Consider the following 13,921-nt stretch of genomic DNA (forward strand, 5'->3'; position numbering starts at 1 on the left):
TACATCGAAACAAATATAATAAGAAAATATAAAATTTTGTCCATTAAAATTTGCTTATTCTTATGAATTACAGCATATCGTACATAGATTTAACAAAAAAATAGTAAATAAGTTTCAAAATATCAGTGAGAGGATACGCTTTACAAAATTAGTTTCATTATTAAACAGTTATTCAATTTTTAAATATTTATTATAATGCAAATCGCACAACTATTGTTAAAAACAAAACAATATTAATGTAATAAAATAAATGATTAGAAAATAAATAATGATGAACAAAACGTCCTTGTATGAATATTGATAAGGAAAATAGTTTTATTTTTTTTTATTTCATAGATTTGTGCATTCTAGAGTATCTACATATATTCTATATACTGCATACATTATAGCAACTTCAAACCTTATAATATATTATCGGAAATACGTTTTCCACAAATCTAATTTAAGTTACATTTTAAACATTGATTTGTTTTTAAAATAAAATTAGATATTTCATTCTTGGTGTTTCAGTCCCGAAAACACTATACAAAAAAAAAGTTAAAACATAACTTAGTAATAAGTTTCTCGAAAAGATTTATACGACTAAAAAGAAATGGGCATTTTGACAAAATTTTCAAAGATATTCTCACAAATCTGAGTACCTCACCAAAATGTTTTCATATAAATATTCGTATTCGATTATTTGTTTTTTTAAATGAAGATAAAATATACAATCTGCCAAACAAAATATATCAGAACGCACGAAAAAATGTTTATTATTTAAAAGGTGTCGTAAGTATTTACGTTGTTAGAGAATAGAATAGAATACGCTTTATTGTACACCAAAAGAGTTACAGAAGCTTACAGTTATAAGCACAAACATAGTAAAAAAGAAACTAATAATGTACAAAAGGCGGCCTTATGGCTAAAAGAGCGATCTCTTCCAGACAACCTTTGGGTGAAGTACATGAGATAAATAAAGCGGTAAGGAGGTGTACATATCAACTTAACTTTTATTTTTTATATTTTAAACAAAAATAAATACTATACCTACATATTCATACATATAAATAATTAACATAAATATTTTTTTTTTTTTATAGAAAAGGAAGGCGGACGAGCATATGGGCCACCTGATGGTAAGTGGTCACCAACGCTCTTAGACATTGGCATTGTAAGAAATGTCAACCATCGCTTACATATCCAATGCGCCACCAACCTTGGGAACTAAGATTTTATGTCCCTTGTGCCTGTAATTACACTGGCTCACTCACCCTTCAAACCGGAACACAACAATATCAAGTATTGCTGTTTTGCGGTAGAATATCTGATGAGTGGGTGGTACCTACCCAGACGAGCTTGCACAAAGCCCTACCACCAGTAACATATATAATAATATATAATAACCAATATACATATATAATATATTAAAGTATGTAATTCTTATTTATTCAATTTCCAAAACGATTTTATTTGTGAACGCATTTAAATCCTAGGCAACGTACAATCTCTTAATAAATTATTAAACTAAAATTAATATAATTTAAAGTAGCTAAAGTTGGAAACAGAGGGTTCTTTTGGTCGCATATTAATAATAAAAAGCATATCAATTTTGTTTTGTAAATTAATAAGTGAAACGACCCAAAAATATTGGCGAATGCCAATAATATTCGAGTGAAAATTCTATTCGAGTCGAATGACTCGAAATGAATATTCACTTTAATGAACGTACTTCAGAGTGAATTTGTCCTTTAGACGTTAACTTTCATAATGAATATGAATTAATATTTCACATCGCCCCAAAAACATATTTCATAAATATTTGATTTTCCATAGTGTTTAATATAAACTGAACTAGCTGTGCCCGCAGTTTAGTTTCACTCGCGTATAGTTTTATTTTCGTGGGATATTAGTATTTATTCGGTTTTTGCCGCACCCGGATCTAGTTAGGAATGGAGGAATCATACATGAGAAAAACAACAGTTCTTAAATCTACTTCCACAATGTCTTTCCCTGTGCTTTATTTATTGTGACTGCAAACGATACCTTCACAGAAAATTGTGTCCTTTTAAAACTAAAACGTAAATCTTTTTTAATAAAGTTTTATTATGAACTAACCGATTAAGTGGTTTATTTTTCGCCCAGAGAATAGAAATTGCGAACAGAGAGGAAATGCTGCTAGCAATCTTGCCTCCATTCCACGCGGTCACTATTTGTACTATTTTTTAACCATTTTTAATTTTTATTTGTATTTATTTAAGGTTTTACTTCACTTATAATCTATATCTATTAAATCTAATCGAATAAGTACAAATTTAACAAAACCATGAATTTTTTTTTTTTTTTATGCAATAGGAAGGTGGACGAGCATATGGGCCACCTGATGGTAAGTGGTCACCAAACGCCTATATGTGGCAACGAAACGAAATGCCTACCTAACCTATAAACTTTAACTTACAAAGTTATTTACAAACTGAAAATAAATACGTATGTATGTATGTATGAGTATTTTCAAACAACCTACCCAACTACCTCTTGTAATAATATGTCAAAACTATAAAAAGTACTAAAAACTGTCTATGGTCTTATCTTGATATCTTTCATAAGAATCAATATTTTATAAAAACGACTTTGCAAATAATGCATTATCTTAAAACAAATTTGATTACCATACGAAAGGTTATTGTAACCTTAAAAGATAGACATTTATCTACCCATGGGTGAGATAACCGACATTTACCAGCATTAACTGAACCCTATTTATATATTTATATATATATATACCCTATAATATGATTGATCATATACAACTGAGTTCAACTTACATTGGATGCATGAATCTCTGAAACTGTCCATTTTTTAACTTTGTTTTATTCCTATAAACTTTCAATCATCATCATTTTATAGATTATCATTTAAAGGTAGCTAAAGTTTCAGCCAATTCAACTAAACAGTTATTTTATAGCAATTTTTTCGAATAACGATGATGTTCGACGTGATTTTTTAAATTGACATAACTTTATTATTTATGAACCGATTGAAATAATACACTAAATTTTAAGTGAAGTTAGTCACAACACATTAGTGAAAACCGCAATCAATCCCTTAAGCCGTTTCTAAGATAAGCTTGCACAAACTCAGATTGTTAGACAAAATTCTAACAATCATTGTTTCGGGTTCAGTTACGTTGATAAAGGCACTCGATAATAGTTTTACTCATATAACATCTATGTGCTGTCTGCACATAGATGTTACAGATTTATTATATGCATAGAAGTATAGATTAAGTATTTAATTATATTTTTACAGGCAAATGAAACGAAATATATTTAATAAAGACACATTTTATTAGATATTAATAGTCCTTTGCAGTCTGCACTAAGGACTATTAAAGTTTACATTTTATTGCGATTTTCTACTTGAACTGTAAAACCATCCACATGTTTCATCATAATATCAAAGGAAAATCGAAGTGGATTGTTTTTGTCGTATTTGAAATTTGTAGCAGGATTGAAACGGTATTGTCGCAGAAGTGCCACCAAACTAGTTGTTATCGATAGCATCGCAAATTTAAGACCTGGAATACAATTTTCAATCACGTTATATTATGGAAGCGTTTAATGGAACGAATAGTTTGATATCAGATCGAATTGTCTCCATAACAATTTGCTTAGTAAGCCAATTGATTTATTTTATTTCTATTTCTGTAATAAATGTCATTTTTTAGTTAATATTAAGGTGAAAAATATCGTAGATAAAGTTATTTTCTTACCAGTACAGTTTCGTGGGCCAATACTGAATGGCATAAATGCATTTGGTATTTTTCCAGACATAAAGCGATCTGGATTGAAGTCATTCGCATCTTCACCCCAGTGCTCAGGATTACGATGTATTCCCCAGATACTAATGATTACATTACTACCTTCGGGTAAATTTAAACCAGAAGCTGAAAAATAAAAAAAGTGGTGTAAAATGTGTAATGTTATATCCACTGTATAGAGGACTAGACAAAAGTTAAAATATTATAAATAAATGTTTTATTACACTTATCGTTTTAAAACAAGCAGTATTTTCGAAGCACCAGCTGGTAGCGGTAGCTATTAAAGTAATGTTATTAAATTATTATCAGGCGCCAACATCACTTGTTATAATAATATAAATTGAAAATATGTAACATGTCATGTTAGGCGATATTTTATCTAACTTTCAATGAGTTGCGAGACATAAAATATAAGATGGTAATACAATAAAATTATTTTGTCTTTCATTTGTCAAGTATACTTACGAAGTTTTATATCATCTTTACAATATCGAAGAATAAAAGGAACTGGTGGATAAAGTCTTAATGTTTCATTTATAACGGCTTTCAGATACTTTAATTTGTCTAAATCTTCTAATTGTAGAGGCTTATCTGAATCACCAATCACTTCTTGTATTCTGAAAATTATTATTTGTATCCAAAAAAAACGGTTATATTGAATATCCTCAATTAATTAAGACAAGCAATTTAGTAAATACATATACGTCTACAATTAAATTATAACACAAAAAATAAAATGTTGCGTTTTGGAAATAATTTTTAATTTCTTCAAAATGTTGAGCTTTTTTTAGCATCATGAATTAATTAATGATAACTAACTAATTACTCATTAGTTACTTTTGGAGAGAATATAAATGCCAAAAACGATCCATGCTTGATGTAAAATTGTCGTCTTGTTTAGATAGCCCTAGTTCACACTACCCTTTAAAATGTACGCTGTCAGCTCCTATTATTAATTACTACTATTTATTAAAAATATTAAAAAATAGTAGTTTTTACATATTAGTTTCGATTAAATACTATCATATATTTTGTAGCCAATTCCCTCAAGACGCGGTTATAACATTTTCATATTCTGAACACGAGTGGCGGAGAGTTTTTACTCAAATTTTATTTTTAGAGCAATTTAATATTTATTTATCGAACACAACTTTTTAATCTTAAAATGAATTTCATTAAAGTAACAAGATAACACATACTCTTTGTAAACTCTTTCTTGTAGATCAGTATGTTGTGACAACATTAAAATTGTGGTGCAAATCCCAACAGCTGAGGTATCAGTACCGGCCAACAGAAGTACAAGTGTTTCTTCCCGTAGTTCTTCGAGTGTATATGCTGTATCTGAATTCTTAGAATTCTCAATAATTAATTCTAAGAATGTCTTAAAATTGCGCTTGTTACTCGTATGTACTGCTGAAAAAAAAATTAAGTTATAATTATTGTTTGACATAAAAATACTAAAAAATATTTTCTTTTTGATCTTACGGTTAATAGAACCCGCTTCATTTTCAGCTTCTTCTTTACTCAGTGCTTTCATTTTGCAAATGATCTGAAAATATTTTATGTTCACCATATGATTACTTTAATAATATAATATTATTAAATAGAGTATTACAGAATATCGGCTAGGCTTTGTCTGGGACTTCAGCCACAATAAAATATGTGATAAGTCTGGTGCGTGCATACAAGAGTGTATAATAAGCACTAGTTCTTTACAGTTCAGGTACTAATATAGATATTATAAAAGAAATACATATACACAAGTAGCATTTATTTCCATATTTTATCTAAACATAAGCTTATGTTTCTTTAAATTAGGTCCTTAATTTTGAGTCAATGGACAAATCCACTCGGAATTGTATCGCGTGGATCACGAAGTCTGAGCCACAAAATCGAACGACACCTCTCTCTGCGAGCAGTCGGGTCAGTTATGATCTACCGGAAATTGGAGTAGACTTGTCGTAGTCTATCTCTTTGAGGCCGTAATGGTCAAGAAGGAGACGGTAGATCGGAACTGGGAAAGCCAATCCAAGTCTGACAACATGACCTACTGTCCATTGACGCGCGAGGACGGGGTATCGCGTGTCCTTTTTCAGGCTCTTAAGAGGACGGTAGTGAATATGGCGCTTTTTTTTTTTATAGAATAGGAAGGCGGACGAGCATATGGGCCACCTGATGGTAAGTGGTCACCAACGCTCTTAGACATTAGCATTGTAAGAAATGTCAACCATCGCTTACATATCCAATGCGCCACCAACCTTGGGAACTAAGATTTTATGTCCCTTGTGCCTGTAATTACACTGGCTCACTCACCCTTCAAACCGGAACACAACAATATCAAGTATTGCTTTGTTTTGCGGTAGAATATCTGATGAGTGGGTGGTACCTACCCAGACGAGCTTGCACAAAGCCCTACCACCAGTAAGCTTGTGCTGCCGTATCTTTTTTATAGCTTAATTACAAGCAGTTGCGGCAAAGTCCGCCGTAATTTCTCCTGGGAAGGCTTAGTCTTCAAATTACGACACGAATGCAGTTGCTGATTTCAATAATCTTTCTCGAAGCACAACAAACCAGTCATCTGCGACAAACTTGTATAATATGTAAGCTCGTTGTATAAGTATAAGGTTGAAACTAAAATATTAAATGCAAACTTTAATAAAATCTGTAACTTATGCAAGCTAACTATTAATGAACCTCAAAACAAGAAGATAACCTTGTAACTTTCTCTAAGAAACATTACATTTAAAAGTTAAAGAAAGTAATTGCAACACTTCTTTCTTATCTAATTAAACTATAATTAAGAATATTTTATAGGATATTTATTTTAATGCAAACTTTATTAAGCCCTACAACTAAGGAATTTATATGGGGATTAAATCATTTTTGATGTAAGACGCAAAAAAATTATATCCAAGCGTCTGTTTAAAAATAAATAAATACGTATATCAGGGTGTTTAAAAATCTACCCTAAAGAGGGTAAAATAGGCGTTGAAAGTTTGTATGGCGAGTCTCTCATTTTTGATATAAGAAGCATGAAATTTTATATACAAGCTTCTGGTTAGAAATAAATAAATATGTATTTCAAGATTTTTGAAAATCTACCCTGCAAAAGGTGAAATTGGGCTTGAAAGTTACCCGTACCAGTCCAGACCGGGCGGGTAGCCTGCGCATACGTAGGTGCAGTTTCCTGCATCGCATCCCGCCTTTTGTCCGCGGCTAGCGGGGGACGGTGTATCTTCGCAGGAAGGAGGCACTCCTCAATTCCCGCCAACTTTGCGTTTATTATCACGACGACTGACGAGACAATTAAGGTCCTGAATTCTTCCAAAGCCTTTGAATCTTGCAAGGGGCTAGTGCCCGACCCGTTCGCCGCTGCTACCGAGGTACGCATCTCGGTGAACTCACGGCGATGCGCTTTAAGCTCGGTCTTTAAGTCGTCAATTTCCTTTCGGAGGCGACTATTATCCGCACGGAGCCTAAGGGTCTCCTCCGCTTCAGTCCTTGACGCCAGAGCGTCGACCATACTCTGAAGCGAAGCCGCCGAATCTTTAAGCTTATTAATGAAGCCACTCTTCAAATTGCCCGACTTTTGGGCCACCTCCAAAATGAGCGATGCGTTGCGGCTAGCCTCCGCACGCAGCTCCTCGGCACCCAATTTTATGGGATCCTCTGTACGGACATCCAAGGAAGAGGACTCGTCAGAGTCCAGCACGACTTCGGGCGCATTTTTACGTAAAGCCTGACTTCTTAAGGAGCGCTTGAACGCCTCCTCCCTGGCTTCGGCGGCTTTTATCTTACGCTCAGCTTTAGCTCGAGTTAGGGCAGTTCCGCGTCCCTTCGAAGTGGGCTTCCCGCGACGTGCACTATTACACTTCGCCGTAACTCGTCCCTCTGTCTCAGTATCAGAGCCAGAGTCGAAAATGCCTAAGCCCACGCGTGGGCGCTTCCGACCAGCAAAAGCATCTGAGGACAACTCCGTGTCCATCGTCAATACAAAAAACAAAAAAAAAACAACAAAACAACAATTTGTCTATAAAAGACTTATACCTAAAACAAAAATAAAAATAGGTCTTTAAAGACCTATGCCAAACAACGAAACCAATTCTCAAACAAAACAAAAGTCCATATTCAAGCCAAAATTCAATAATATGACGCGTCAGAAAATCAGAAACCAATAAACAAAGCCAAAGTAGGTAGTCGTGAAACATTCGGAAAGCGTAGATAAGAACCTCACTCGACGACGGCCGAACCGTCAATCCGAAATTGACCCCCTACTAAATAAAATGAAAGACGTTCCATTAAAAAAAAACTAAACATTTGACTGAAGTCATAGTTAACTTATGGAAAAATTAAATAGTATAATTTTCGACCACAAAAAGTATTTTTACAAAATAATTATTAAAGACTTACGTCGTCTATAAATTCGTGAATTATTTTCTTCATGTGCTCTTGTCTGGCATATACCGGCATCAATTTGTAAATTGCGTCACTTTGTAACCAAGGTTGCAATAAACGAGCAGCAACATTTTCAAAGATTTTTACGAAAGATTTGAAGAATGGATGATCCGGCTGATGCTGCAACTCCAGGTTCAAGCCAAACACGGTCTCTAACAAAAAAAAAATTATATGAGTTGGAACATAAATCCGGAAATTCCAAAAACCTAATAATTATGTAATCAAAAATCAAATTTGTTCGAACGATGGATTTATATACACATAAAGTCAGAGATTATTTTTAAAATAATTAATCTCCTTAGTTTCCAATATATTCACCGATCCACGCTTAGATATTCTAGTTAGTTGAGTTCCAAGTTCTTTTTATAGCATCGCATATACAATGATCTCAAGGATATTAAAAATATATCATAAAAGATTATACCACAGACAGAATCCAATGAATAGCTGGTAATGTAATCCCAGCATGAGAAGTTCCCTTTTCCAACTTTGGACTTAAGTTTTTCCACTAAAGTCTTATTTTGGGCCTCAAAAACAGGAACAAATTTAGTGACCAATCTTGTCGTGAATGTTGGCGCTATAATTTTGCGCCTTCTTTGCCAAATATCAACTGCAATAAAATAATAATAGAATCATAATCAATAATATTTCATTATCGATTCATAGCGCTTATACTGCGTCTAACTCATGGTTACGTAGTAACGAAAACCAATTAGCTTACATGTTTGATTTAAAAAAAACAAGGGTCCAATTATTTTCATACGACTTCATTCCTTCTGTTGAAGAATTAATTAAGACAAATACACCGAAGTAATTCATATACAAGTATCATAAGTGGTAATGAAATGGAATGTCATTTTGCCTTTGTTAATTATTATTATTTAACTAGAAAAAAAGGACATTATATGTTTTCATTTTGTAATCATATTGACATCATTGATGTGAAAATTCGAATTCCAAAAACTAAAAAAGTTTTGAAACTTGAAATTTTTAGTTTCTAGTCCAGTCAACTAAATTCTCAGAAAGAGGTGTAAAATGCAAGAGTTAAGTAAATTTTTGAATTAAGTATTGTAGTTATGGGTTTATAAGCAAAATAAAAAAATAAAAGTAAAAAATTTACGCTTTCTGAGCTCTCCGACCTATGTTTGGCAAACCTCTTTGTGTCAAAAACATCATAAGTTTGAATTCTAACGACCCAAGTCAAAAATTTATTCTCGCTTTAAGCACTCTACACGTTGGCTTAACTATTAAGCTTAGAGAATAAAGTACGATACATTTCTTTAAGAATTTACCTGGCGCGAACACTGATCCTTTGCCGATGACATACTGCGCATACTTATAAAGAAAATTTTTATGTTGTGTTGACTTTAATACTACTGTTGCTTGATCTGCATCAGATAATACTGAAAAAGAGAATAAAATACGTTAATTACGAATCTAATAACTATAATAACATAATCTAGAAAGCATTTCAGCTACAATTGTCAAAGAAAATAAGCCAACTAGCCACTTTTTTATATTATTCTGCAGTCATTGTAAACCTTACACCAAGTGATACAGTTTTTTGAACTCTCTATTTGATGGGTTTTATATGTCAAGAATATATAAATATATATATTACAATTTATATTATAAAATACAAAATAAGTTATAGGGTATGGATATTTCAAAAAACAATAAACTTATGTAGTTATAAACTTTTCATCGACGTCAGTATAATTGTTAAAGGTGTAGACAACATTTTTAAGTTTCGTTAAATTTTTTTAATAAGCAGTTTATATTATATTTAGGTGAAATTAGATAAGACTCTTCTTTAAGCTTGCCGCTTGAGAGTTTAGACAAACAACGGAATAGGTCACATTTTATTCATTAAAAAAACTTCAAAAATCGGCATTTAGTCAAAAACTTCGTTATTTTTTTTTAAACACAAATTATAGTCGTAGACAATATTTATCACCCAGGCGTAAGATCTTATTATGAAATTTTTGTTACTTACCAACGAAAAATATGGGTCCTATCCACATAGTTACTGCATTATGATTCCTTTTGTAGCTTTGTAATGTTAATTGTTTAAGTCTCGTCATTCTATCTGAAATATAAGGAATAAACAGACCTATTGGAAAAAGATTACTCGACTAAAATTTTACTAGTAGTTGTGTTTGTTTTATTTTTATATTAAATAATTTAATAGTTTTATATTCCAAAGAAACTGTCATTGAATTTTTAAAACAAACATCATTTAAATTCATTTGTGTTGTAGACCCTTTTGCATTTTAAAATAATCAATAAAAGTACTATGATGACAGACCTTATTGAAAAAAAATACTGTTAAGTCTTGTCCATCAAATTATACGCTAATTCTTTCCTTTACATGTATATTCCATTACAGATTGGCTCTTAAAAATCTTTAAGCTTGATAAAACGTGGTAATTAGCAATTGTCATATTTTATTCTACTCAACATAGTCGGCAAAATAGAAGTTGATAAAAATTGAAGCTGGTTCAACTATTTAAAAAGTATGAATCAAGTGCTTTGTATGCGTGAATTAATTGTTAACGATGCATGTAAGCTTTTAGGCAAACTTTTAGTGAAATTGAATTTATATTGAATGGTAATTAAATATATATTTTTTTTATTTTTTGTTCCTATATTCAATAAAAATAGGGTTAAAGCTTTAAAAGTAACATTAATGCGTGTACATGTAAATTGGTATCCGTAAATACCAATTTATATATATATATATATATATATGTATCCGAATAATCCGTAATTACTAGAAATTACTTAAAATATCCTACCTTCATTGTTTCCTATAAAATTAAATGCATTTCCGATAATAGGAAAATACTTCCAATCATTTCCAAGTTGCTGATGTAATTTCACTAATTTATTTGGTTTCCATCGATCCAGTATTAGCAAAATGACGACAACCACAATTAAAAATTGCATCAACATTATACAACCGCAACGAACACAGTGTAAATATTAATTTGTCAGAACATGCACGTTATATATATATATATATAACGTGCATGTTCTGACAAATATATATATATATATATATAAGACCTTGTTATACCAACAAAAAATACATTTTTACTAATGTTCGCGGAACAGGTGTGTTGACTTAAATTATCGATTGCAAACCAGAAATAGCCAATAAAATTTATTATATTATATTATTGAAACATAGTAGATCAAATAAATACATAAAGAAATATAAATCAAAATTAAAAATTAAGTCGATGTTGTAAAATTTAATTGCCATAAGCGAAATTTTGGTGAAAATGAGTTATCCAAATTCTGCTGTTCGAGTGCTATCGATTACTGTATCTTCATAGTTACATCTTTAAAATAAACCCTTACCTTAAAGTGCGCTCTTAATCGTTAAAATAATTTCCATTTTTATCTATATATCTTATATATCCTTTTTATATATTAATTAACTTCACAGTGTGCCGTCTTTTTCATCAGACGCTTAATAATAGACGACGAAGTTAGGTCTAAATTTTCCTCAAGATGAATGAAATTAGTTCAAACACTGTAGCTGCTGTAATCCACTGAGAAATTCCGTTAACTGCTTTTCGTTTACTTCATGAGTTTATTTCGAAAAAATATATAAAGTTAACAAGGTCTATTGCGATTTATTTTCAAACAATTTATTTATTTAAGTAATTCTAACATTTCAGATATGATACAAAAGAAGTAACTTACATAATAATTGATTGTATAATCAAAATCTAGCCAACCATAAGTTAAATAAATAGTAATTTCTGATGGTTCAGACAAATGTTTGAAGTACACGTTTATGAGCTTACTTAAGCAGTTAAGAACAAGATCTTCGGCTTTAGGCAGAGAGGTCACATGTTTTAAACTAGATAACTATGACGCTCTAAAAGAACACGGATATTACAAAACAACCTTTTTTTACGCTGGAAAAACGCATTACGCGTTTCCCCCACGGGAACAGCCAGCCATACCCTACCCATACCCCCCCAGTATGTGGGGCTCACCGATGTCCGAGGCCCCGAGTGCACCCCGACCAACGGAATACCCACTAAAAAACCAGCGGTACCCTTACCGTCAAAACGAGGAGCGCCACGGGATCGCTTGCGCATGCTACCGCGACGCTCTGATGGGCGGCCTGCGTATGGAGGCCTCCATTCTCTAGGGGGATTACCAGGGTACTGAGAACCCCCTAGTCCCGGCGACGCCTATTGCGCCGGAGGGAAAAGGTGCGCATAACACCTCATTCTTCTGCCCAGTCTTCTTCAGCGGAGCAGCTTTACAGCGGCGTCCTCTTCCCGCTCCCGCTCCGCAGCCTCCTTCTGCGACATTATAATATTACAAAACAACCTACCAACCTCCTTATCACTAGATAAAATCACAAGCCATTGAGTAAGTATATATAGTTAGACATATAGATTCCTAGGCGCACAAACGCCAAAAGCATTAATCCCAATCAGCCTTTAAAAATCGCCATTGTCTGTAGATTTTATCCGTGTAGTGACGGAGAAAGAATACATTTCACTGCCCCTCTCGTTCCCATGGGTGTCGTGAGAGGCGACTAAGGGATATCTGAGCGACCATCTGCTCATCTTGTGGTAGGATGCTAAAATCCGCCTGGCTTGTTACCACCGTACGCATGGTGTAAAACTCGTGAAGTGGCTTGCAGCCGCGTTTCGAGGTCAGCCAGCGTACAGCCAGAGCCCGAGCGAGTATTGCCGCGATGGTTGTTGGTCCAATGGAGACGGCTGTTGAACCAATGCCGGGGGAAACTGTATTGACCTGCCGGACAGGGAGACCCGAAGAAACGGCTGTTCCGGTGGCCGCCCGTGGCATAGTACAGGGGCCCGAGCGTGCCTAACCATCTCGTGAGGTTGCCCCACCAGGCTACGCATAATCTCGGGGTGGACCGTCGTGCCGGTTGGTGACCGAAAGGTGGGGTCCCGGCGGCCACTTCCGGGGGGGTTCGGGGGCCCTTTCGTCCGGCGGGTCAGTGTATTTTTCCTTTTGGCAACCACTTGGGGAAACACGCCTCCACACTTTGCCCATCCCTATTGTGGCAATACGTCGCTCGCTTCACGTCTCTTTTCCATTTTTTTTTCCCAAATGGTAGTGTAACAAAACAGAAATAACGGTCGTACAGCGGTGCACACCCCCACCATACCCTCGCTGTTTGAGGTCGAGTTCTCTAACATCCGTGGACTCCACACTAACCTCAACGCTGTCCACCACCATCTCGAGACAGTACGGCCAGCAATGTGTCACGGAGACACAAATACTCCATCCTGCCGATACCAGCTACCTTAATTATCCCGGCTACACGCTTGAAGAATCCTTCAAAGCGAAAGCCGGAGTATGCTTGTTCGTCAGGACGGATGTTTGCTGTCACCGACTGCGCTGCTTGGAGGACCCCTCCTTCTCCATGTTGGTGGTACGTGTGGACCTGGTTTGTCAGAGTAGAGTCTACGTGTGCCTTTACAGATCCCACAATGGTGACTTGGAGACAAGCCGATTATTTGACCATCTTAGTCGGGTGGCAGATGCTGCGCAAGAGCAATTTCCTAACGCGGAATTGGTATTTTTGGGGGATTTTAATGCTCACCACGAATCATGGTTGAAATTTGAAATGGTTGAAATTAGAGTTGCCAATAATTAGAACTA

General features: G+C 34.1%; 1 protein-coding gene across 1 annotated transcript; it reads right to left on the reverse strand.

The window, feature by feature from the left end:
* Positions 1-3,374: 3,374 nt before the first annotated feature.
* LOC126768353 (cytochrome P450 4C1-like) lies at positions 3,375-10,338 on the reverse strand. Its single transcript, XM_050486379.1, has 9 exons — positions 10,251-10,338; positions 9,547-9,657; positions 8,679-8,864; positions 8,210-8,406; positions 7,205-7,772; positions 4,999-5,212; positions 4,265-4,416; positions 3,752-3,925; positions 3,375-3,556 (listed from the first exon to the last, which is right to left on the reverse strand). The coding sequence occupies exons 1-9, from the start codon at positions 10,336-10,338 to the stop codon at positions 3,375-3,377; spliced, it is 1,872 nt and encodes a 623-aa protein (XP_050342336.1).
* Positions 10,339-13,921: the final 3,583 nt, after the last annotated feature.

The sequence above is a fragment of the Nymphalis io genome, chromosome 5 (assembly GCF_905147045.1).
Source record: "Nymphalis io chromosome 5, ilAglIoxx1.1, whole genome shotgun sequence".
NCBI lineage: Eukaryota > Metazoa > Arthropoda > Insecta > Lepidoptera > Nymphalidae > Nymphalis > Nymphalis io.